Below are 24,000 nucleotides of genomic sequence, written 5' to 3'. Positions count from 1 at the left end.
CTGCGACTTTGTCTTTCCTGGCGTACTTACCTCCTGCTGAATTCCTGACGATCCTCTGCCTGCTCCTTGTGTACTTTGCTGCTCTCCTGGTATTCTGACCGCGGCTTCCTCCTGACGATACTCTGCTGACTCCTTTGGTACTTCACGACTCTCCTGGTATTTATGACCCCGGCTTCTCCCGACTATTCTCTGCTTGCTCCATTTGTACTTCGTAGCTTTCCTGGTATAGACTCGGTCCGTTCACATTCTGTTGTTTGTCTGGTCTGTCCTCCCTGCAATTCCAAGCTAGGGATTGCCGTCCAGTTGTATATCAGGTATTTTTTAAATGCGATTCGAACTGAATATTGCTCATTTCTTACCCTGGCCTACCATCTGGTGGCCAAAATGAGAATTGCAGCATGAACACTTTCAGCCTCGTCAGTGAGGCTGAAAGTGTTCAGCACAACTACCAATGCCCCAATTGGCTGCACGGGGCATCGGTCGGAAGCGCGGCCTTCCGGGTTGTTGCGCATTTAGATGCCGTGATCTCACTTGATCATTGCACCTAAAGCATTTAATTACCGCGATCGGCATTATTGCAGGTCAAGGTAATTAGCCGCGGGTCTCTGCTGTTTTAAACAGCAGAGATCTGCTGGCCATGGCGCCCGCTGCACGTGCGAGCAGGTGCCATATTTCCAAATCGCTGGTAGCGAAAGGGTTAAAGTGCCATTTATTCCATAGCACCGTATATTTGATAAGGGGTATACATACATAATACAGACAATTGCACTAAGCATGAACTGGTACAGAAGGAGAGAGGGCCCTGCCCGTGAGGGCTTACAATCTACATAGTATGGTAGAAGAACACAGTAGGAGAGGGTTAGGGTCCATTCACACGTCCATTGTTTCTTTCCTTATCTGTTCCGTTTTTTGCGGAACAGATCTGGACCCATTAATTTTCAATGGGTCCTGAAAAAAAACGGACAGCTCAATGTCTGATTTTTTTTCAGGACCCATTGAAAATGAATGGGTCCAGATCTGTTCCGCAAAAAACTGAACAGATCAGGAAAGAAACAACGGACGTGTGAATAAGGCCTAAAGATGGTCATGGCGGTATAGAGGCAGCAGGGTCACTGGTTGTAGGCTTGTTTGAAGAGGTGAGTTTTTAGGTTTCTTTTGAAGGATTCCACTGTAGGTGAGAGTCTGATATGTTGGGGTAGCGAGTTCCAGAGTATGGGGGATGCACGGGAGAAATCTTGGAGGCGAATGTGAAGAGATAAGAGGAGAGGAGAGAAGAAGGTTTTGTGAGGATCGGAGATTACGTGTGGGGATGTATCGGGAAAGTAGCTCAGAGATGTAGGGAGGGAACAGGTTGTGGACAGCCTTGTATGTATTTGTTAGTATTTTGAACTGATCTCGCTGGGAAATGGGGAGCCAGTGAAGGGATTGGCAGAGGGGAGAGGCAGAAGAGTAACAGGGTGAGAGGTGGATTAGTCGGGCAGCAGAGTTGAGGATAGATTGGAGGGGTGCGAGAGTGCTAGATGGAATGCCACAGAGGAAAATGTTGCAGTAGTCTAGGCGGGAGATGATAAAGGCATGTACAAGCATTTTTGCAGACTCAAAGTTGAGGAAAGAGCGGATGGGGGAGATGTTTTTGAGTTGGAGGCGGCAGATTGTGGAAAGGGCTTGAATGTGCGGATCGTAAGGAGAGGGCAGAATCCAAGGTCACTTCAAGGCAGTAGACTTGGTTGACTGGGAAGAGTGTGCAGCCATTGATCGTGATAGATAGGTCTGTTGGGGGGGGGTTGAGCAAGATGGGAAAAGATGATGAATTCTGTTTTATCCATATTAAGTTTTAGAAAGCGAGAGGAGAAAAAGGATATGGAAGATAGGCATTGTGGGATTCTGGACAGTAAGGTGGTGATGTCTGGACCAGAGAGGTAGATTTGTGTGTCGTCAGCATAAAAGTGATACTGAAAGCCATGGGACTATGAGCTGTCCCAGGCCGAGAGTGTTGATAGAGAAGAGCAGGGGTCCTAGGACAGAGCCTTGCAGGACACCAACAGAGAGGGAATGAGACCAGGAGGTGGTGGGAGTGGGAGACGCTAAATATCCGGTCTGTGAGGTATGATGTGACCCAGGAGAGGGCCAGGTCAGTGATGCCAAGAGATGAGAGAGTTTGTAACAGAAGGGAGTTGTAACGGTCACGTACGCGCACACACAGGGGGGAGGATAGTGACCACTGCGCTCCACCCTCACCCCTGGCCCTGCCTAATTGTCTCACGAGTCCTGATGACAGGGGACAACTGGACGGCAGTCGCTAACTTAGGATACGTGCGGGAAGGACAGACAAGACAAATAAGTAGTACCAAGGAATAAGCAGAGAATAGTCAGGAGAAGCCGAGGTCAAATACCAGGAGAGAGACTAAGTACAACAGGAGTCCGCAAAGAATCGTCAGGTGGAAGCGGGGGTCAGAATACCAGGAGAGATGCGCAGTACAGGAGGAGCAGGCAGAGAATTGTCAGGGAACACAGGATCAGGTAAGTATGCAGTAAACCAAACAAACGCCAGATACCTAATTAACAGGCAACCTTTGGCCAGCAGGCTGCCTGTTAAATACAGGCAGGCTGAGGTCATGTGACGTGGCCAGCGCCACATGACCTGCACCAGGGAGAACAGCCGAGCACCGAGTGTCCAGCTCGGTGCTCAGACCTCCCCTGGTTACTGGGGGAACTGAGGATGCCCGCCGCCCCTGTTACCTAGGGGACGAGGACGCTGTGCGCGTCCTCTCTCCTGCACAGCAAAGGGACACCGACGGCGCTGAGGAGAGCGAGTGCCTTGGCGTCCCGTGACAGGAGTGGTCGACAGTGTCAAAGGCAGAGACCAGGTCAAGGAGAAAGAGGACAGAGTAATGTTTTTTGGTTCTGGCTGTTAGCAGGTCATTGGTGACTTTGGTAAGGGCAGTTTCAGTTGAGTGGTGAGGTCGGAAGCCAGATTGTAGACGGTCAAAGAGGGAGAAGGAGGAGAGGCGAGAGTACAGTTCAGAATGGACATGTTGCTCAAGTAGCTTTGAGGCATATGGAAGAAGTGATATGGGGCTATAACTGGACAAAGAAGATGGGTCAAGTGAAGGCTGTTTGAGGATGGGTATAATGATAGCATGTTTAAAACCAGAGGGGAACACACCAGAGGTTAGTGATAGGTTGAAGAGATGAGTTAGGGCTGGTAAAAACACTGTGGTGAGGTTAGGGATGAGGTGGGTTGGGATTGAGTCAAGTGCACAGGTGGTAAGATGTAATCTGGAGAGTAGAATGGAAAGTTTTTCTTCTGTGATGGTGGAGAAGCAGGTTTTGGGAGAAGTGGACTGAGTAGTTGTGTAAGGGAGCTGTGGGGACTGTGCACTGAATCTTTCTCTGATGTTGACGATATTATGTTTGAAGTATGTGCTCAGGTAAGATGAGAGGTCAGGGTGGGGGCGCTGGGGGACGGAGAAGGGAGTTGAAAGTGTTAAAAAGTTGTTTAGGGCTGTGGGACAGGGAAGATATGAGAGATGAGATGTAGGCCTGTTTTGCATCAGCGAGTGAGGATTTGAAAATGAGGAGTGATTGTTTGTATGTGGTGAAGTCAAGACGTTTAAGGTTCCTGCAGGGGGGAGGTGTTAACGTGTGGACCAGGGGAGCAGCAGAAGAGACCAGAGAAGAGAAGGTGAGTAGGTTGTGGTCGGATAGGTTGAGAGGCGAATTAGAAAGGTTACATAGGGAGCAGAGGCGGGTAAAGATAAGATTCAGAGTGTGACCATCTCTGTGGGTGGGAGCAGAAGACCACTGTGAGAGACCGAAGGAGGAAGAAAGTGATAGGAGCTTAGAGGTGGCTGAGTGGCAGGTGTCAATAGGAATGTTGAAGTCACCCATAATGATAGTAGGGATGTTGGCAGAAAGAAAGTGTAGGAGCCATGTGTTAAAGTTGTAAAGTTGTAGGGCGGTAAATGACAGCTACTTAGAGGATGGAGGGAGAGTAGATGCGAACAGAGTGTACTTCAAATGAAGTGAGCGTAATGGAGGGTGGCAGTGGAATTGAGCTGTAGGAGAAGGTGTCTGATAGGAGAAGACCAACTCCTCTACCGTGTTTGCAGCCAGGGTGGGGGGTATGAGTGAAATTAAATCCGCTGTAAGAGAGTGCAGCAGGGGAGGAGGTGTCAAAGGGTGTCAGCCCTGTTTCTGTGAGGCCCAGAAAGGAAAGTTCGAGAGATGAAGAGGTCATGAATGTAGGATAGTTTGTTACAGACAGAGTGAGCGTTCCATAATGCTGCTGAAAGAGGGACCAAGGGAGCAGGGGACAGAGGAATGTTTTTTAGGTTTAAGGGGTTGCAGAAATTTGTAGAAGGATATTTGTAGTGGGAGGTAGAGGTGATAGTGGAGATTTGCTGAGGGGGGCCTGGATTTGGAGAGATATCACCAGCAATAAGGAGAAGCAGAGAAAGTGTTAGGTGAGAATAAGAGAGGGCATAAGGTGGCTGTGTGTGTTTGAAAAGGAAGTATTTCACCTTGCCAAACAGGTTTGTGCAAGTGCTCAGATGAGTAGGTAAGATGGAGGGGAAGATGAATAGTTCCTTGCTGGGTGAATGGATGTGGAGGTATTTCAGGAGGTTTTGGAAAAGTGGGAAGAATAACATTGTGCACCAGTACAAAAAATCCCCCCCCCTTACCTTTCAGTTCAGACCCTCATATCACACCTCAGATCAGACCCCCATATCATATCCCCAAATCAGACTCCAATATCAGATCCTTAGAATCCCATATCAGATCTGAGCAGGTGATACAATTAGTGTCAATGCATCAGGACATACCACAGGTATTCGTTCTGTGGGATATTCTCAAATCTTCCAGATCCTCCAGGGTTATAGCCACTTCATCTATCTCTCTCTCTTTCAAACCTTATTCTAGTGACTTTATATACCTTAAGAAAGACTGTAAAAAAGGTTGTCAAAAGTAGAAAAAGGCTATGTACACCTTCGGAGGCAATTTTTTTATGATTGCAAATTACTCATTTTTGACTAAAAATCTTTTTTTCAATTGGCCCTTATTAAAAATATTGAGCTGTTCTGTCACACAGGCTAAGGCTACTTTCACACTAGCGTTTTGGCTTTCCGTTTGTGAGATTCGTTCAGGGCTCTCTCAAGCGGTCCAAAACAGATCAGTTTTGCACTAATGCATTCTGAATGGAAAAGGATCCGCTCAGAATGCATCAGTTTGCCTCTGTCAGAGAAAACTGATCCGTCCCCATTGACTTACATTGTGTGTCAGGACTGATCCGTTTTCTCTGACACAATAGAAAACGGATCCGTCCCCCATTGACTTTAAATGGTGTTCATGACGGATCCATCTTGCTATATAAGACATAATAACAACTGACATTGTTAACAAAGACATGACGGATGCATGCGGTTGTATTATTGTAACGGAAGCGTTTTTGCAGATCCATGACGGATCCGCAAAAACGCTAATGTGAAAGTAGCCTTAACTGTTTTTCTAGCTGTGTGACTGGTACTTTCACTTTTCGCTGGTCATCTAAGGCTACTTTCACACTCGCGTTTGGTGCAGATCCGTCTTGTATCTGCACAGACTGATCCGCACCGATAATGCAAACGCTTGTATCTGTTCATAAAGGATCCGTTTGCATTATTCATTTTTTAAACAGTAAGTCAAAACTGATCCGTCTTGACTTACATTGAAAGTCAATGGGGGACGGATCCGTTTTCAATTGCACCATATTGTGTCAGTGAAAAACGGATCTGTCCCCATTGACTTACATTGCAAGTCAGGACGGATCCGTTTGGCTCCGCATAGTCAGACGGTCACCAAAACGCTGCAAGCTGCGTTTTAGTGACCGTCTAAAAAACGCAACGGAGACCAAACGCAGCCAAATTGATGCATTCTGAACGGATCCTTATCCATTCAGAATGCATTGGGGCTGAACTGATCCGTTTTGGGCCGCTTGTGAGAGCCTTGAAACGGATCTCACAAGCGGACCTAGAAACGCCAGTGTGAAAGTAGCCTAATAAACCTTATCTCTAAACTACTGAAAGGTCATAAACACTTATTTAAGCCACATTCTTATCAGTAAGATAAGAACTGAGGATAGTAAGTGTTTATAATGTCAGAGAGCAGAGATAAGAAGCAGTCTGCTCCCCAAATAAAGACAGAAAATCCAAATGTAATAAAGACCAATTGAAAAATTATTTTTAGCTCAAAAGTGTACGATGCAATAAAAAAAAAAATTATAATTGCTCCCAAAGGTGTACATAGCCTTAATGAACTGAACAAATAGCAATTTCCTATTATAATGTTATTTGCTGAATAATGTTGTATTAGGAAATTGCTATTTATGCTGCTCAGTCAAATCTTCTTCAGAGCAGCTCCAGATGAGAGCGTCACTTTAATATATACATGTCTGGTAAACTCTCATGTCATGCCTTCATTGTTCCTCTTCTTGTGTGCAGCCACCATTTTATAGCCGGGATGTATCACAGATGTATGACAATATCCTTCATCAACCTCTGCAACTACCGGGAGGAAAAACCACCGCAGCCTGCGACATTCTCCAGGGACTGCTACACAAGGATCAGCACTGCCGCCTGGGAGCCAAGGCTGATTTTGTAATTCACCACAATTTTTTATTTGTTAGTGTGAAAATAGTGCAAACGTTATAGGGGGGTAATGAATACTTCTCAGTTCTCAGCATGGCATAAAAAGACTGGAAAATCTCTGATTAAGGGTCCATTCACACGTCCGTAGTGCATTGCGGATCCGCAATACATCCGGCCGGCACCCCCATAGAAATGCCTATTCTTGTCCGCAATTGCGGACAAGAATAGGACATGCTCTATTTTTTTTCCGGAGCCGTGGATTGGAAGATCGGCGGCACGCTCCGGAAATGGGGATGCGAACAACACACTGTGTGCTGTCCACATCCATTCCGTCCCCATAGAGAATGAATGGGTCCGCACCCGTTCCACACAATTGCGGAACGGATGCGGACCACAATTGCGGACGTGTGAATGGAGCCTAAAAACTGAATTTTTGCTTTTCTGGTAGACAAAAAAGTAAAGATTTGGACCCACACTGAGCAGGGGGTCTGAGTGCCAAAAGATGCCTCCCCAACCATAGGTATCAATGAGGCATATCATTGTGTTTGGCCGGCTTCTTCTACACACAACAGGACTCCATGTAATCCATGTTCAACAAACTTACATCCAATAATGATGTACATGAATGGAACAGCCCATTCATAGCACAATTTATACATAATATAATTCTATTGAACATATCAGCATGTAGCCACAGTGAGAAAAGCATTGCTGACCAGTTCAAAACCAGGCCCCTTACCCCTCACCTCCCTCTTCCTAACCAGACACATCTTAGTTTTTTTTTAGGACAGGTGGCTTCAAAGGCCATTCATTTTGGCATTTTTTCACTGATATAGGAGGCTTTGTGCAATTTTTATTTTAGTTTTTCTTTCCTTGATTTTTTTTTTCCATTTATTTTAATAGCATAAAGTACAACAAAAATAAAATTTTAAACTGTGTCCCCCTTTCCGTTATGGTCATTTTCATATAGGGGATATATGGTTTACAGTATATAGTTTACAGGGTGAGAGGTTGCAGTGTGGGATAGTGGTGTTTGTTTTTTTTTCCATTTAATTATTCTTAGTTTTTTTTCTTTGAAAAAAGTGGTATATAGTGTGACGCCGAGTTCGGTTTCGTAATTTTTATCGTCATACTCACATGCATGACGCTGTGCTCCAACAAACCAGCAGTAAAATGCATTGAGAGGGCTCCTGAGCTCATTTGCTTTGTTTGCATGATGATAAAGTCCACCCCTGGTGATAATACAATTTCATGTTCTGTTTTGCAGGTGGAAATCAAGAATCATGTGTTCTTCAGTCCAATTAACTGGGATGATCTGTATCATAAGAGGATTCCCCCACCTTATAACCCTAATGTTGTAAGTAACCATGACCGTGCGCACCATTGACTTCAATGGGTCCGTGGTCTGCATATTGCAGCAAAGTATAACCTCAAGGATGCAGAAGCACACAGAAGGGCTTCTGTGTGCTTCCAAATCTGTGTGGCGCCCTGCAAAATATAGGACATGTCCTATACATTGCCGCATCATGCGGACCACGGACCCATTGAAGTCAATTCTGTACAATAATGTGGCATGCACGTGGCCAGTATCTGTGTTTTGCAGCTCCGCACTTTGCAGACCGGAAAACACTTATGGTTGTATGAATGCCCCCTTATAGTTATAAAGTGTATGGGATCATTTGGAACTGATTACAGCATAAACTCATCAATTGTAAAGAACATCTTTAGTGATATGATTCAGCAGGTGCTGATTTTATGAAAATTTTGGAGCCTCCTGAATCCTGACCTGATTGGATAACCATCAACCTGTGGCCAGTCATGCCCAGGGGTGCCACATTAGCATACAAAGTCATACGACAATTGTCATATGAAACTTAGAATCCTGAGAATTAAAGGGGTTCCCAGGGAGTTTCATATCAATGGCCTATCCCAGGATAGGTCATCAATATAAGATTGGTGAGGGTCCCACTCCCAGCACCCCCGACCATTAGCTGTTTCAGGAAGCCGCGGCGTTCAGCAGTATTCGTGAGCAGCGCAGGATCATTCATTTGAATGGGACTGAGCTGCGCCTAGGCCAGGGATGGGCAAACTGCGGCTCTACAGCTGTTGTAAAACTACAACTCCCAGTATGCCCAGTCTGCCTACAGCTATAAGCCTACAGCAGGGCATGATGGGATTTGTAGTTTTACAACAGATGGAGAGCCGCAGTTTGCCCATCCCTGGCCTAGTCAATGTGACGGATTAACGTGACATCACATGGCCTAGTAAGAGGACTAAGGGTCCATTCACACGTCCGCAAAATGGGTCTGCATCCCTTCCGCAATTTTGCGGAACAGGTGCGGATCCATTCATTTTCAATGGGGCCGGAATGTGCTGTCCGCATCCGCATTTGGGGACCCGCACAAAAATAGAACATGTCCTGTTTCTATGAGAGTGCCGGCGATGTGCGGTCCTCAAAATACGGAACGCACATTGCCTGTGTCTGTGTTTTGCGGATCCGCAAAACACATACGGACGTGTGAATGGACCCTAAGCATGTGGCCTCTTCATAAGCTGATCAGCGGAGGTCCTGGGAGTCAGACCCCCCCCCCCCCCCGATCTGCTATTGATGACCCATCCTGAGGAAGAAGTTTCCCGTAATCAACACTTAATAGATTTCTAGCAAGTGATATCTATCAGCAGTGCTCTGTAGGCCATCTTCACAATGCATATGGTGATGGCCTGAGCTTACATGTATTATGTCTCGGTGTGAAATGAAAATACTGACAGATCTGCTCACTTTTTTTTAGGCTGGTCCAGGCGATCTACAGCACTTTGATCCAGAGTTCACACAAGAGGCAGTGCCCAACTCTGTGAGTCGTACCCCTGACCTGAACACCAGCTCCAGCTGCTCCAATGCTTTCTATGGCTTCTCCTATGCACAAAGTGATGATGACATTTTGAGTTGAGTTTGCAGTTGACGTACAAGCATTTTTTTTACATACATAAATAGTACAGTTTTGTGAGTAACAAGCACCTTGAAGCTTCTTACGCCTGATGGAATAGTAGAAACCTCGTCCATCCATCAGAGACCTTCAGGTGTCTTCAGTCCTTCTCAAGGGCCAACCTCAACTGGAGAAGCAAAGAGGGGAGCGTGGATGATGTGTAAATCAGCAAAGACTGTCATGTTAATCATCTGAATATATTCTGAAATTCCCTGGTCATCACGTGGATCTGTTATTTGTTCACTTCATTATGGGTTTCTTAAATTACTGGATTTGTTTTGTCCGTCACGTTGGCTTATGTTCTAGTGGTATCTCTCAGGCATTGTTCTACACGGATATTTTTATAAAATCTCACATACATAAAAATAACTGATCTACAATATTCTTTTAATCGCCATTGATCTGCTCCATCATCTCATGCACATGGCCATATTAGAGTGCTTAGCTGTAAAAGGGCTTCCATAGAGGTTTATGGATCCTCTACTGTACCTCCATAGGCTTCCCATTTCATATGGAGTCATACAGATTTAGTAGGAATTGTGGTATGCTCCAACAGATGCTGTATATATGGAGGCGAACTCCTCTAGAAGCATTGCTTCTAGGGGAGAATATCTCCATGTGTATGAAGTCTGACAAAGCCTGTATGGATGTGCACGAAGGCTGTAAAACAGTGATCATGGAATAGACAGATAGACTCACTGCACTGCTGTACAGACTCAAGACGAATGTGAACGAGCCCTAACGCCTCTTTCAGATGAGTGTGTCTAGGGCAGAAAACACGCTCCACGTGGGACCGTGATTTCTCGTTATGGACAATGTTCCTTTCACAGAACCGCACGGCATTATAATGATTTATAATGCTGTGTGTCTCTGCCTGACGTTGCATCTACTGAATTATACTGACAGCATTATGTCAGTACAATTCAGTAGGTGCACGGTCAGGCAGAGACACACAGCATTATAAATCATTATAATGCTGTGCGGTCCTGTGAAAGCAACAGTGTCCATAACAGAAAAATTACTCTCCCACACGGAGCGTGTTTTCCACACTGGACACAATGAAAGAGGCCTTAAGGCTCTGTTCACATGATGTTTGGGGCATACATTTGTTCTTATGAACACATATATGTTTAAAAATGATTTTTAACTGCTATACATCATGGTATACCCTCAGAACCACTTAGACACATGGCATTCTTTCAAATACATGTTGTATGCCTGCATGTCTGCCTATTGACTTTTCTTGAATAAAAAAAAACCCTTAGGTTATTTTTGGCGTATAATAGTTAGGCTACACTATTCACCTGATATATTTGCCCCCAGCATTACCTCTGGAGCTTGTCAGGCACCTCCTCCTGGTATTTCCCTCTTTTTGTCCTAAGTGAACTCCGTTCTTTATGATTTTCTTTCCATTTCCAACAATTTCTCTGCAAAAGATAAAACCCACAATAATACAAAAAAGGTAATTTAAAAATGAATAAAAAAATTCCATATGAAATTATCAACAGCTTTGCTGTTAAAAAAAATGGCACGTTTTAGAGCCTAACACATTTGCTTTAAAATTGACAACTTAGCTCACCTCTCGACACTTTTTAAAAGTGAGCAGGGTTAACTAGGAAAGAAAATGGCCCAAATTACAACTCGTCGCACAAGGCAAGGGCTTTTTCTTCCGCCTAGCATACGGAGTAAAAGACGGGTACGTCACTGGCAATAAACAAACAACCCTTGTCAGGCGCTATGCTCCAATGCTCCACTGATACAAGCTAATGTTAGATGCACACGACCGTATGTGTTTTGCATTCCGCAAATTGTGGATCCGCAAAAAAAAAAACAACTGATGACATCTGTATGCCATCGGTTTTGTTTTTTTGCGGATCCATTGTAACAATTCCTAAAACGGACAAGAGTAGGACATGTTCTATTTTTTTTTGAGGGGCTACGGAACAGACATACTGATGCGGAGAGCACACGGTGTGCTGTCTGCATCTTTTGCGGACCCATTGAAATGATTGGGTCCGCATCCAATCCGCAAAAAATAAAATAAAACTGAACGGACATGGAAACGTTCGTGTGCATGTAGCCTACATGTGTGAAGCGAAGCTTGTGTTCAGGGTCAAGGGTTAACCTATTTTCATACACCCATTTAAGAAATTATGAGTTAAAGCGGTTGTCCGAGTGTTTAATACTGATGACCTCAGTCAGTATGAGATCGGTGGGGGTCCGACTCTCAGCACCCCTGCTGATCACAACTTTGGGGGCATTTTTTTTATTACTGCATTCTACTTATCTTGAACTAAAAATGATTTTTTTCCAATTGGTCTTTATTAAAAACTGTCTTAGGCCTCATGCACACGGCCGTTGTTTTGGTCCGCATCCGAGCCGCAGTTTTTGCGGCTCGAATGCGGACCCATTCACTTCAATAGGGCCGCAAAAGATACGGACAGCACTCCGTGTGCTGTCAGCATCCGTTGCTTTGTTCCGTGGCCCCGCAAAAAAAATATAACCCGTCCTATTCTTGTCCGTTTTGCGGACAAGCAAGAACAGACAGTTATATTAATGGCTGTCCGTGCCGTTCCGCAATATTGCATCTGCGCACTGTTCCTTCTCCGTAAAATCCATCAGGGAGCTGCTCTGACAGCTTGTTCTGTAGCCCTTATTTCTAACTAAGGCCTCTTGCACACGACCGTATGTATTTTGTGGTCCGCAAAAAATACGGATGACATCCGTGTGCATTCCGCATTTTGCGGAACAGAACAGCTGACCCCCAACAGAACAGTACTATCCTTATCCGTAATGCGGATAATAATAGGACATGTTCTATTTTTTTTGCGGAACGGAAATATGGACATACGGAAACGGAATGCACATGGAGTAACTTCCGTTTTTTTTTGCGGACCCATTGAAATGAATGGTTTCGTATACGGTTCGCAAAAAAAACGGAATGGACAAGGAAAGAAAATACGTTTGTGTGCAAGAGGCCTAAGGCCGTAGACAAATTGTTGATAATTTTCAATAAAAGCCAAATGGAAAAATTACTTTTAGTCCAAGATAAGCAGAATGCAATAATAAAAAATGCCCAAAAGTGTCCATAGCTTTTAAGTCCATGTACTTGAAAGAATAGAGATTTTAACAATGTAGTCAGACACCCAGCAACCATACGATCAGTTATCCCCTGCATCTGCCAGAACTACCTCTGGAACCAGCACAGTTCAGTGCAATATGTAGTGGCCGGGCTGGGTTAATGCAGCTCAGCTCCCTTTTAGGTCCCATGCATCCATTTTCAGTCATCCAGTCGTGGATCCACAAAATATGGAAGTGGCCTGTGTGCCATCCACATTTTTTTGTGTGGTCCCATTGATACCATTGACTGATTGGCATTGATTTCACAAACAGAACATGTACTATACTTGCCGACAAAAGGCGGACCATGGACCCTTTGAAGTCAATGGGTCCACAAAAAATGTGGACAACACACGGACTGCTTCAGTATTTTGTGGATCTGCAATTTGCAGACTGCAAAATACATACGGTTGTGTGCATGACGCCAAATGAATGGGAGTTGAGTTGCAGCACAGCCACCACAAAGCTGTGCTTCCGGCTGCATTTAAAGTGGTAGGTCTGGCACAGCGGCTGCAGGGAACAGCTAATGAGAGGGGGTTCCTGTTGTGGGACCCCCACCATTTGGATATTGATGATCTATCTTGAAGATACAGAATCAATACAGGTAGCAGAGAAAACCCTTTTAAGGGGGCATAGTTTAGTTGGAAAGGGGTGTGGACTACGGAAAGGCAGCGTAGCTTACGATTATGATGTGCCCAAAAAACTGCCAAAATTTTGGAGCATGTTTCTGCTGAAAAATAAGCCAACTATTAGGTGATATAATAGACAGTGTAAAGATGCCCCAAATGTGTTATTCAGCATCAGCCACTCTGATAAATCTGATGCAGTTTTAGACTGCCTAGTCTAAGTTTGCACGGTCTAAATCTTGGACAGTATTAGTAAATCTGCCCAAATGCGCTTAAAATGTAAGCTCACCAGACACATAGCTGTCTTACGAACACTCCTAACAACATTGCGGCTGCGAGACACCCCTGGTGGTGGCGGCTTTCTATCTAGACTAGAGTACAAAAAGATTGGACATATCCAAATCCAACAGACCAATCCTTTTCTCTCCTGACATCTGCTTTTGGGGGAGAGCCACTATGCACATTAGATTGTTGGCCAATCCTGATGAAATTGGTGAGCTTGGCGGGCATGCATCTCAGCATTTCTGTGGGCTCACAAGTCTTCTGAGATCATGTAAAATCTGTAAACATTTATCAAGACTGCTGTGGATAAGCTCACTGTATGGCGGGATGCAGGTCTCGTCGCATCCTCTGGTAGTCTGCATGCCTTAACTGAAATATATGTGACAATGTGCGCCAAAACTTTGGCACACGATCCTGGCATAAAGTAGGCCAACTAATAGGTGTACACTTAAGGTGCATTTACACTTACCGATGAGCAGCAGAGTGCTGGGAAGGAAGCGTTCCTTCCCGACAGTCGGCTGCTCGTTTAGTGGGGTCGAAGTTATTGTGATCGCTCGCCCTCATACAGCAGCATCGTTTCTGGGCAGCAGATCGCTGTTTAGGCGGCATGATCTGCTGCCCAGAACCGATTATTTAAGTGCCTTCACAAACAACAGTATCACCCGATGAATGAACGTTTCGCTCGTTCATCGGGTGATCGGCTACACCTTTACACGTGCAGATTGCTGCAAATGAGCGTTTCCGATAATCTGCCCGAATATCTGGACATATAAATCCACCTCAAGACTAGGCGGTATAAAAACAGCAGATTTATCACCCAGCATCAGCCCCTTTGATAAATCTTGCAGATTTATACTGTTTAGTCTAGGTTTACACTGTCTAAAAATTTATCTCAAAACTGCTGACTTGTAACAATTCTGGGCTGATTACTGTGTATTTTATGAGTAATTAGAACACCAAAAATTCACTAATCGATGAACCTTATTTTCTTTAGACTGTGCCACTTCCAGTCTCCACAAACCTATCTAAGGGTGCCTGCACACGGTGCAGATTTCTGTGCAGAAAATCCGAATAGGGAAATAGGGTCAAATCCAAAGGTGCCGATGATAGTAGTAGTACTCACGGTTTATGTCCCTTGGGGCCGGCAGTGCAGTGGATAAGAAGACAGCACAAAATCCTCCGGGGCACTCTCAGTTGCAGGGAACACCAGCCAGATGTTGGTTTGGTGCCCTTGATGGTAATTGGTGTAAGGTGCTTTTGCGCCTGGGCCCCTGGTTCGTGACGCCAGCACTGTTAGGTGCAAATGTTGAGAGTAGCAGTAGTAAGAATAAGGAGTCGGTTGCTGTAAACCAGTTGAACATTTACTAAATCAATTGTCTCTGGACAGTTGGTACAGTTCATAAATAAAAAGCGTTTTGTGTAACACAAATAATAAGAAGTTCAATTGTACTCCTATTATCAGGCAGTGGCAGTTGTCTATGGAGAGATTCTTTTAATGCTGATTCTTTACAGGCAAGGATCCTGGTGGTAATCCTAAGTTCACTCTATTTACACCACTCTGGCACTAAAGATGCTTTAACCCAGAAGGTTAAGTTAGTGATAAAGACAATTCTGCGCATCAATGATCCATTTGTGTCCAGGCACTCGGAAAGCTATTCCTGGTCACTTGTGCTGATGAGGTCCATAAGTTATAGTTAGCTGTTACCCTCACTAGTCTCTCTGCATCTTGGTGTATAGACTCACTGTCTGGTGCTTGGTTTCTGTAGGTATCTTCTCCAGGCTTGATCAGGGCCCAGAGGAAAGGAACACAGCTACATGGTGACTTTAGCCGGTCTCTCGCCTCTATGAACTTGCTTCTCCTACTAACTCATTTCTCTCTCTACATTCTCCTCTCAGCTAGACACCCCCACTATATATATATTATGTGGTGCCAGCACCACCTAGGGGCGAATGGATGTAAATGAAATTGCCAGCCAGATAATAGAGAATACCATATAATGTTAAGATTAAGATGTTTGAAGTGTCCCATTTACACACATAGGTGGGAAGCTGCACATCCGAAAAATTCCCCTTAGTATTTTATCCAGTTGTCAGACTCTACTGTTATGAGGAAAGGAATCAGATGTACAGTATGTTCACAATGAGATTTTATTCTCTTATCCCAACCTGTACATCCAATTAGGGTTGTTTCGATACCAAAATTTTGATTTGGTTTCGATACCATAAAAAAGTATTGCGATACTCAATACCACGCGAAAAAATAAAATGCCAAAAAAAGCCGCGTGCATCCCGCATTTTATGGAAAGTTCGGCCCATAATCGAACAGTCCTGTCTTATTTTTTATTTTACGGCGTTCACCGCATAGGAGATATTTTTCTATATTTTAATAGTTTGGACTTTTCGGACGTGGCGATATGTAAAATGTTATTTATTTATTGTTTATATATTTTATATGTAAAATTGGGAAAAGAGGGGATTTATACTTAATATTTTGGTGTGTTTTATTTTTACTTTTTTTTTTTTTAGTTTATTTAATGACTATTTCCCCCTTAGGGGCTAGAACCTGGGATCTTTTAATCCCTTGTCCTATTCACCCTGATAGAGCTCTATTACGGTGAATAGGACTTCACACTCTCCCTGCTGCCCTGTGCATAGTACACACAGCGGCAGGGCGCTTACCATGGCAGCCAGGGCTTCAGCAGCGTCCTGGCTGCCATGGTAACCGATCGGAGCCCCGCAATTACACTGCTGGGGCTCCGATCAGAAGCTGCCACTGCCACCAATGACAGGAGGTGAGGGGACCCTGTGGCTACTGCCACCAATGTTTTTAATACTGTGGAGGGAGAGGGGGGCGCACTGCGCCACCAATGATAATTAACGTTTAATATACAAATACAGCCGGTGGCAGAAACACATTGTCGGCACCTTAGGGGTTAATTGCCGCGGATCTCAGCGCCCTGTCAGAGGCAATGTGTTTCTGCCGCCGCCTGCATTTCTAATGTATTAAACGTTAGTTATCATTGGTGGTGCAGTGGCCACAGCCCCTCCCCTCCTCCGCGCTCTCATTGGAGGCAGTGGCAGCAGCGGCACAGGGGGGAGGGAGAGACTGCTTCCTTCTCCCCGAGCTGCTGAGGGAACATGGCGCACACTGAGAGTGATCCATATTCTCTGATACTGGGCTGTGCAATAGCATAGCCTAGTATAGATAAAAGACAAATCCCGGTATCGATATACCGGGCTAAAAGTATCGATTGGGTATCACCCGAAACAACCCTACATCCAATCCATATAAAACCTCACAAAGGATTAAGGCGTTACATAATTACACACCAACCAGACTGGTTCATCATCTCTGTATTGGAAAGGTAGTGGCTCCCAGAGATCATAACTATATAAAACCACAACAGCAAGTTGAGATCTTCTTGATATTTGAGATCTCCGAGCTACTTCGTTCTGGAGAAAACTACGAGGAACGAAAGTTCAACCTTCCACATAGAGCAGAAATGAAAAGTTGATACATAAAGGCAAGCGGAGTGCTAGGGACCCTGCACAGTGCCAGCGTCCCTACGGACTATATATTACGCACTCATAGTCATTACTGTTGCTTTGTTCTTGAGGGAGTCACCCTAATCTCCCATGGAAGCAATGCTTTATAGAATTTTTACTGAATATCTGCCACAGACTCCAAATAGTTAAAAAGAACATTAATACACTTAGACCAGTTTAGGGTATCCCATGTGAGGCTGGGCTACTCTCTTAGCTGTTTTGTGACATGATACATATTTGGTGAGCTTGCCCCCAGGTGAAAAGACTTTGGATTTGGGTCAATTTTCTTATTAATATGGTAATGAGTAACAACCTCCAGAAAGACTCTTGGGAGGTACTGTTGAACTGGAGGATCTCTGGGTCCCCTCGAATTCAATGAGATATTTTTTTTTTTGGCCACTAAGCAGACGATTGCTGTGGCCTGAAAGAGGAATTCTCTGAGGTCAAGAGACGATGAATGAGAAGCTGAATTCTGATCTAGTAGATGACAAAGTCTTAGGCTCGATTCACACGTCTGCAAAATGTGTCCGCATCCTTTCCGCAATTTTGCGGAAAGGGTGCGGACCCATTCATTCTCTATGGGGACGGAATGTGCTGTCCGCATCCACATTTGCGGATCCGCACTTCCGCATCCGTGCTTCCGTTTCCGCAAAAAAATAGAACATGTCCTATTCTTGTCCGCAATTGCGGACAAGAACAGGCATATTCTATTATGTCGGCAATGTGCGGTCCGCAAAATGCGGAACGCACATTGCCGCTTTCCGTGTTTTGCGGATTCGTGACTCCGTGTATCCGCAAAACACATTGCGGACGTGTGAATGGAGCCTTAGGCTGGGTTCACACCGGCGTTGCGGGTGACGTGCAGGAAAAGATGCGGGTGCGTTGCGGGAAAATGCGCGATTTTCCCACGAGTGCAAAGCGTTTTTAATGTGTTTTGCACGCGCGTGAGAAAAATTGGCATGTTTGGTACCCAGACTCGAACCCGGATTTCTTCACAGAAGTTCGGGTTTGGGTTAGGTGTTCTGTAGATTTAATATTTTCCCTTATAACATGGTTATAAGGGAAAATAATAGCATTCTTAATACAGAATGCATAGTACAATAGGGCTGGAGGGGTTAAAAATAATAAACAAATTTAAATCACCCCATCCACTTGGTCGCGTAGCGGATCTCCTCTTCTTTCTTCAGGACCTGGGTAAAGGACCTTTGATGACGTCACTGCGCTCATCACATGGTCCATCACATGATCCTTCACCATGGTGATAAATCATGTGATGTGTGCAGTGAAGTCACCAAAGGTCCTTTTCCCTCAGGTCATTAAAGAAGAATAAAGAAGAGAAGCCGGGCTGCGCAAACAAGTGGAACAGGTGAGTTTAATTACTTTTTATTTATTTTTAACCCCTCCATCCCTAATTTACTATGCATTCTGTATTAAGAATGCTATTATTTTCCATTATAACCATGTTAATTAAAAATAATAATGATCGGGTCCCCATCCCGATCATCTCCTAGCAACCATTTGTGAAAATCGCACCACATCCGCACTTGCTTGCGGATGCTTGCGATTTTCACGCAGCCTCATTCACTTCTATGGGGCCTGCGTTGCGTGAAAAACGCACAATAAAGAGCATGCTGCGATTTTCACGCAACGCACAAGTGATGCGTGAAAATCACCGCTCAACTGCACACCCTCGTAGAAATGAATGGGTCCGGATTCAGTGCGGGTGCAATGCGTTCACCTCACGCATTGCACCCGCATGGAATTCTCGCCCGTGTGAAAGGGGCCTTAGAGATCTGGACCTTTTGGATCGACTACTGCCTTGCTGACCCGCACTCATTTCTCTCCATTTGAGTGAATCCCTACTTAGGTTTCATTATAACCAGCTATGGCCACCATCCTGTGAGAGAACCCTCCTCCTCCTGTTTGTCTTGTGTATGTCTAATCTCAGTGTTTTATATGTCGTTTGTGTCTTTCAAAGACGACCTGTCACCACAACATGCAGTGCAATCTGAAAGCACCATGTTATAGAGCAGGAGAAGCTGAGTAGATGGATATATATATTTGTGGGAAAAGATTCAGTAAAACTAGTAATTTATACATTTATATCTTAGATTTTTCAACCTCCTGTGAACAGCTATCGGTACAGGAGGGAGGAGTTATCAGTGACTGATCTCTGCATGCACACTTATACACACAATGCCATCAATCACTGATAACACGTCCCTCCTGTACCGAGAGGTATTAAAGAGGACCTTTCACCTCCTGATGCCTGTTTTAATAGCTTCATGCATTCCCCATGTAATAACAATTCTGGAGCATCTATTCTTATGGCTCTATGTTGTGCCATTCCTTTATTATTACTACTAGAAGTTATGAATGAATTGCTATTAGCCTTCAGTAAGGGTACAGAGGGGAGGTATCCAGTTGGGGGCGTGTACCTGCACAGTCTGACTCTATCCAATCAGTGCTGCCATTTTCAGACTATGCAGGTACACCCCCCCCCCCCCCCCCCAACTGGTTACCTCCCCTCTGTACCCTTACTGCAGACTGCTAGCAATTCATTCATAACTTCTAGCAGGAATAATAAAGGAATGGCACAACATAGAGAGTCATGAGAATAGATGCTCCAGATCCTTTTTAATAGGAAGCTTAGCTCAGCTCCTCCTGCTCTATAACATGGTGCTTTCAGATTGCATTGCATTTTGTGGTGACAGGTTCCTCCATGCATGGGTGTTTTCGGTTTCTTTTTCTTTCATCTTAACACTTGTTTATCTTGGTGACCTTATCGGCCCCTCCTAAAGGATTTTTTACTGACCATTTCTAGTTAAAGGGATATTCCCATCACAGACAATGGAGGTCTATAGCTAGGATATGCCCCCATTGTCCGATAGGTGAGGGTCCCACCTCTGTGACCCGCACCTACAATGAGAATGGAACAGGGAAAGGTGGTGGAGGGTGGACTGTGCATGCGAAGCCACCCTCCATTCACTTCTATGGGGCCGCCGAAAATAGCCGAGCGCTGGCTTGGCTATTTCTGTCAGCCCCATAGAAATGAATGGGAGCGGTGGCCGTACAAGGGTGGTGTGCTCCCATTCACTAGTATATTGACCTTTTGAAGTCCACTACATTCCTGTGCTGTACACTGGCACAGCAGGTTAGGTATGGCTGGCATCAGGAATGGGGCTAACCACCTCATTCCTTCCCTTTTGGTAGGAGTGGACTTGCACAACTTCCTGCCAGGAGACGGAAGTGTTAGCTAGGACAGTAAGGAGTGAGGAAGCAGGTCTTATTGCTCCTGCTCCAAGGGTCTTAGGGACCAGAGAATCAACTCATCTGTGAAACCACTGCTCCAGAGAGACTGCAGAGACAAAACTACAGATATTTTTCAAAGCTACAGTGTTACAGACAGCAGAGTAACCAGCAACCATAGCTATCCAGACTCTGCTGCAAGTGAGGGACTATGGATCAGACACCCATCACCTTAGATCACATCTAGGCAAGGTTAACAAAAAAAAAGTCTCACAGCCACAAGAGCCAGCTTTCAGCTGTTAGCCAGAAGTTCAGGAGAGAGACATCAGCAAGATAGCATACCAGAGGTACCATTATCTGTCACTTTGCCAGCTACCATACCGCATCATCTGGGAAAAGAAATTGCACTGTGTACAAACTATTGCTAGATACACTACAACTTCTATTATGAGAGAGAGACACTTTTATTCTTCTACTTGTGGCCTGATTCTCTATACGTTTCCAGCTTACCAGTCCTCAGGGTGCAATGGCCTGAGAGAGTACAGCATGACACATCACATAGGGACACATCATCTAAGGACCACCATCACTCCCATCCTCTGCATATGCAGGAATATTTGTCCACAACAGTGACAAGCGGTCAACTTTCTGACAAATTTATATATATATATTTTTTTATAAATAATGAAAGTCAGTGGGTACATATGTCCAAATATAAGATGTATAGGTTTTTTTGGAGAGGAATATAAATATCTCAACTGCATAGATAGCAAAATGCAGGTCCTGAAACTGCCTCCTAAGCTCTATGCTAACTGATTTCACCCCTAAAATACATAGATTAAGGGTCCATTCACACGTCTGCAACGTGTGGCAGGCTTTTCTTCTCAGATCCTACTTGTATTACAGAAAGCTGTTGTTGCCCATGTGATGCCATTCAACAGCTCTACCACTAATGACCACACATGTTGGAAAGTTGGCAATTTAACCCCTTAAAGGGAATCTGTCACCTGGTTTTATCATTTTAAGCTGTCACCATTGCCATGTTCAATAAACGACCTTATTTCCTGCAGTGGTCTTTCTTCATTTCATGTTGTCATTTTGATTTAAAAGCTATTTTTCTGTTATGCAAATGAACCTCGAAGGTGCCCAATAGAATGCCGGCACTAATAGAATATGCCTGTTCTTGTCCGCAATTGCGGACAAGAATAGGACATGTTCTATTTTTTTGCGGAACGGAAGTACTGACCCGGAAGTGCGGATCCGCAATTCCGTGTCTGGGCAGCACATCGTGCTGCCCCATAGGAATGAATGGGTCCGCAATTCCGTTCCGCAAAATGCCTAAAGATGTTGTCCAGGAGATTAAAAAAATTGCTGAGAAAGAAGAGCATGTGCTAAAATAGCACAATAAACATGAATCCACCAGATAATCTGCAGCTGTCCTGCAGTGATGACGTGTGACTACCTGCACGTGACAGCTGCTGCCAGCAGTGACATGCGGGTAGTCACATCATCACTGCAGGACAGCAACACGGACCGCCCGGAGCACCAGGACGGTGAATCTTCCAAGTGAGTACTATTTCTTCTGTTATTTTAGGCTACTTTCACACTTGCGGCAGAGGATTTTGGCAGGCAGGACTGCCTGCTGGATCCGGCAATCTGGACGCAAACGGATGCATTTGTGAGATGGATCCGGATGCGGATCCGTCTCACAAATGCATTGCAATACCGGATCTGTGTTTCCGGTTGTCATCCGGAAAAATGGATCCGGTATTTAATTTTTTTACAGATTCAATGGTCTGCGCATGCGCGGACGGAAAGAACGGATCCGTTTCCGGAACACTTGGGGCCGGATCCGGAATTAATGCATTTCAATGGAAATTAATTCCGGATCCGGCATTCCGGCAAGTGTTCAGGATTCTTGGCTGGAGAGAAAACTGCAGCATGCTGCTGTATTTTCTCCGTCCAAGAAAAACGGAAGAGGGACTGAACTGATGCATCCTGATTGGATTGCTCTCTATTCAGAATGCATTAGGATAAAACTGATCAGTTTTATCCCGGTATTGAGCCCCTAGGACGGAACTCAATACCGGAAAAGAAAAACGCTTGTGTGAAAGTACCCTTAGCACTCAAGATTTTTTAAATGGCCCAGACAGTAACCAATATGTAATATTAGATAGACGGTTCTGCATATTAGTCCATTTTTCAGTTTAATACTTTTACTGGTGTTTTAAATGCAAGAAAGAATTAAAAGTATGCGGAGAATTTTTTTAATGCACTCACAATACTTTTGCGGTCAGCTGCAAGGATTGCCAGTGATTCATTTGTTCATTGTGGCAGGCTTTTCTTCTCAGATCCTACTTGTATTACAGAAAGCTGTTGTTGCCCATGTGATGCCATTCACCAGCTCTTCCACTAATGACCACACATGTTGGAAAGTTGGCAATTTAACCCCTTAAAGGGAATCTGTCACCTGGTTTTATCATTTTAAGCTGTCACCATTGCCATGTTCAATAAACTACCTTATTTCCTGCAGTGGTCTTTCTTCATTTCGTGTTGTCATTTTGATTTAAAAAAAAGCTCTTTTTCTGTTATGAAAATAAACCTCGAAGGTGCCCAGAGGGGCGTTTTTTTTTCATCTCTGGAGCCCAGTAACGCCCCCCCCCCCTGCAGTGCCCAGCCCGCCTTAATTTGAAGCCCAAGCACGCCTCCTGATCCAGAAATATCCTCCCACAGCCAAGGCAAACGGCGGCGCCCCCTCCGCTACGTCATCTTTAACCTTCTAGATACGCCCCGTTATTTTTCATGTCTGCCGCCGGAAATCTGGCGCAGGCGCAGTACCGCCGACTGCCTGCGCGATCATAAAGCTCCTGAGGCAACAGCGCTCAGATTACGTCACTGGGCTCGGCGCATGCCCAGTGACACATTTGAAGCTGTTGCCCTCAGGAGCTTCTACATCGCGCAGGCAGTCCACGGTACTGCGCCTGCGTGAGATTTCACATAGCGGAGGGGGGCGGCGGCAAAGAGTTCGGGTGTGGGCAGTGACTTATGCTGGAAGAGGCGTGCTTGGCCTCTAGAGGAAGGCGGGCTGGGCACTGTAGGGGGGAGTTCCTGGGCTCCAGAGAAGGATAATAACTAGGGCTGCAGTAAACGATTATTTTAGTAATCGAGTATTCTATCGATTATTTTTTACGATTAATCGAGTAATCTAATAAGAAAAAAATAATACTGTTTTCCTTTATAAAAACTCAGACGCCCTGCCATTAGCCCCCAACACCCTTTGTTCCCCACTGTGCGATCAGCCCAAGTGCATCAGTTCCCCCCAGTGCCATCAGCAGCTCTGCCCCCTTGTGCCATCAGCAGCTCTGCCCCCTTGTGCCATCAGCAGCTCTTCCCCCTTGTGCCATCAGCAGCTCTGCCCCCTTGTGCCATCAGCAGCTCTGCCCCATTAGCTCTGCCCCCATTGTGCCATCAGCAGCTCTGCCCCCATTAGCTCTGCCCCCATTGTGCCATCAGCAGCTCTGCCCCCATTAGCTCTGCCCCCATTGTGCCATCAGCAGCTCTGCCCCC

General features: G+C 45.0%; 1 protein-coding gene across 1 annotated transcript in view; it reads left to right on the top strand.

Annotated features, from left to right (window-relative positions):
* SGK2 (serum/glucocorticoid regulated kinase 2) overlaps positions 1-10,173 on the top strand; it is a 51,676-nt gene extending 41,503 nt beyond the window's left edge. The window contains exons 10-12 of the mRNA XM_040437138.1: positions 6,480-6,635; positions 7,894-7,983; positions 9,416-10,173. Of these exons, the coding sequence (XP_040293072.1) occupies positions 6,480-6,635; positions 7,894-7,983; positions 9,416-9,574 (405 nt within the window). The 3' untranslated portion in view covers positions 9,575-10,173. The remainder of the gene's footprint in view (positions 1-6,479; positions 6,636-7,893; positions 7,984-9,415) is intronic.
* Positions 10,174-24,000: the final 13,827 nt, after the last annotated feature.

This window comes from Bufo bufo, chromosome 6, assembly GCF_905171765.1.
Source record: "Bufo bufo chromosome 6, aBufBuf1.1, whole genome shotgun sequence".
Lineage (NCBI taxonomy): Eukaryota > Metazoa > Chordata > Amphibia > Anura > Bufonidae > Bufo > Bufo bufo.
This window is presented reverse-complemented; position numbering and strand designations above follow the sequence as displayed.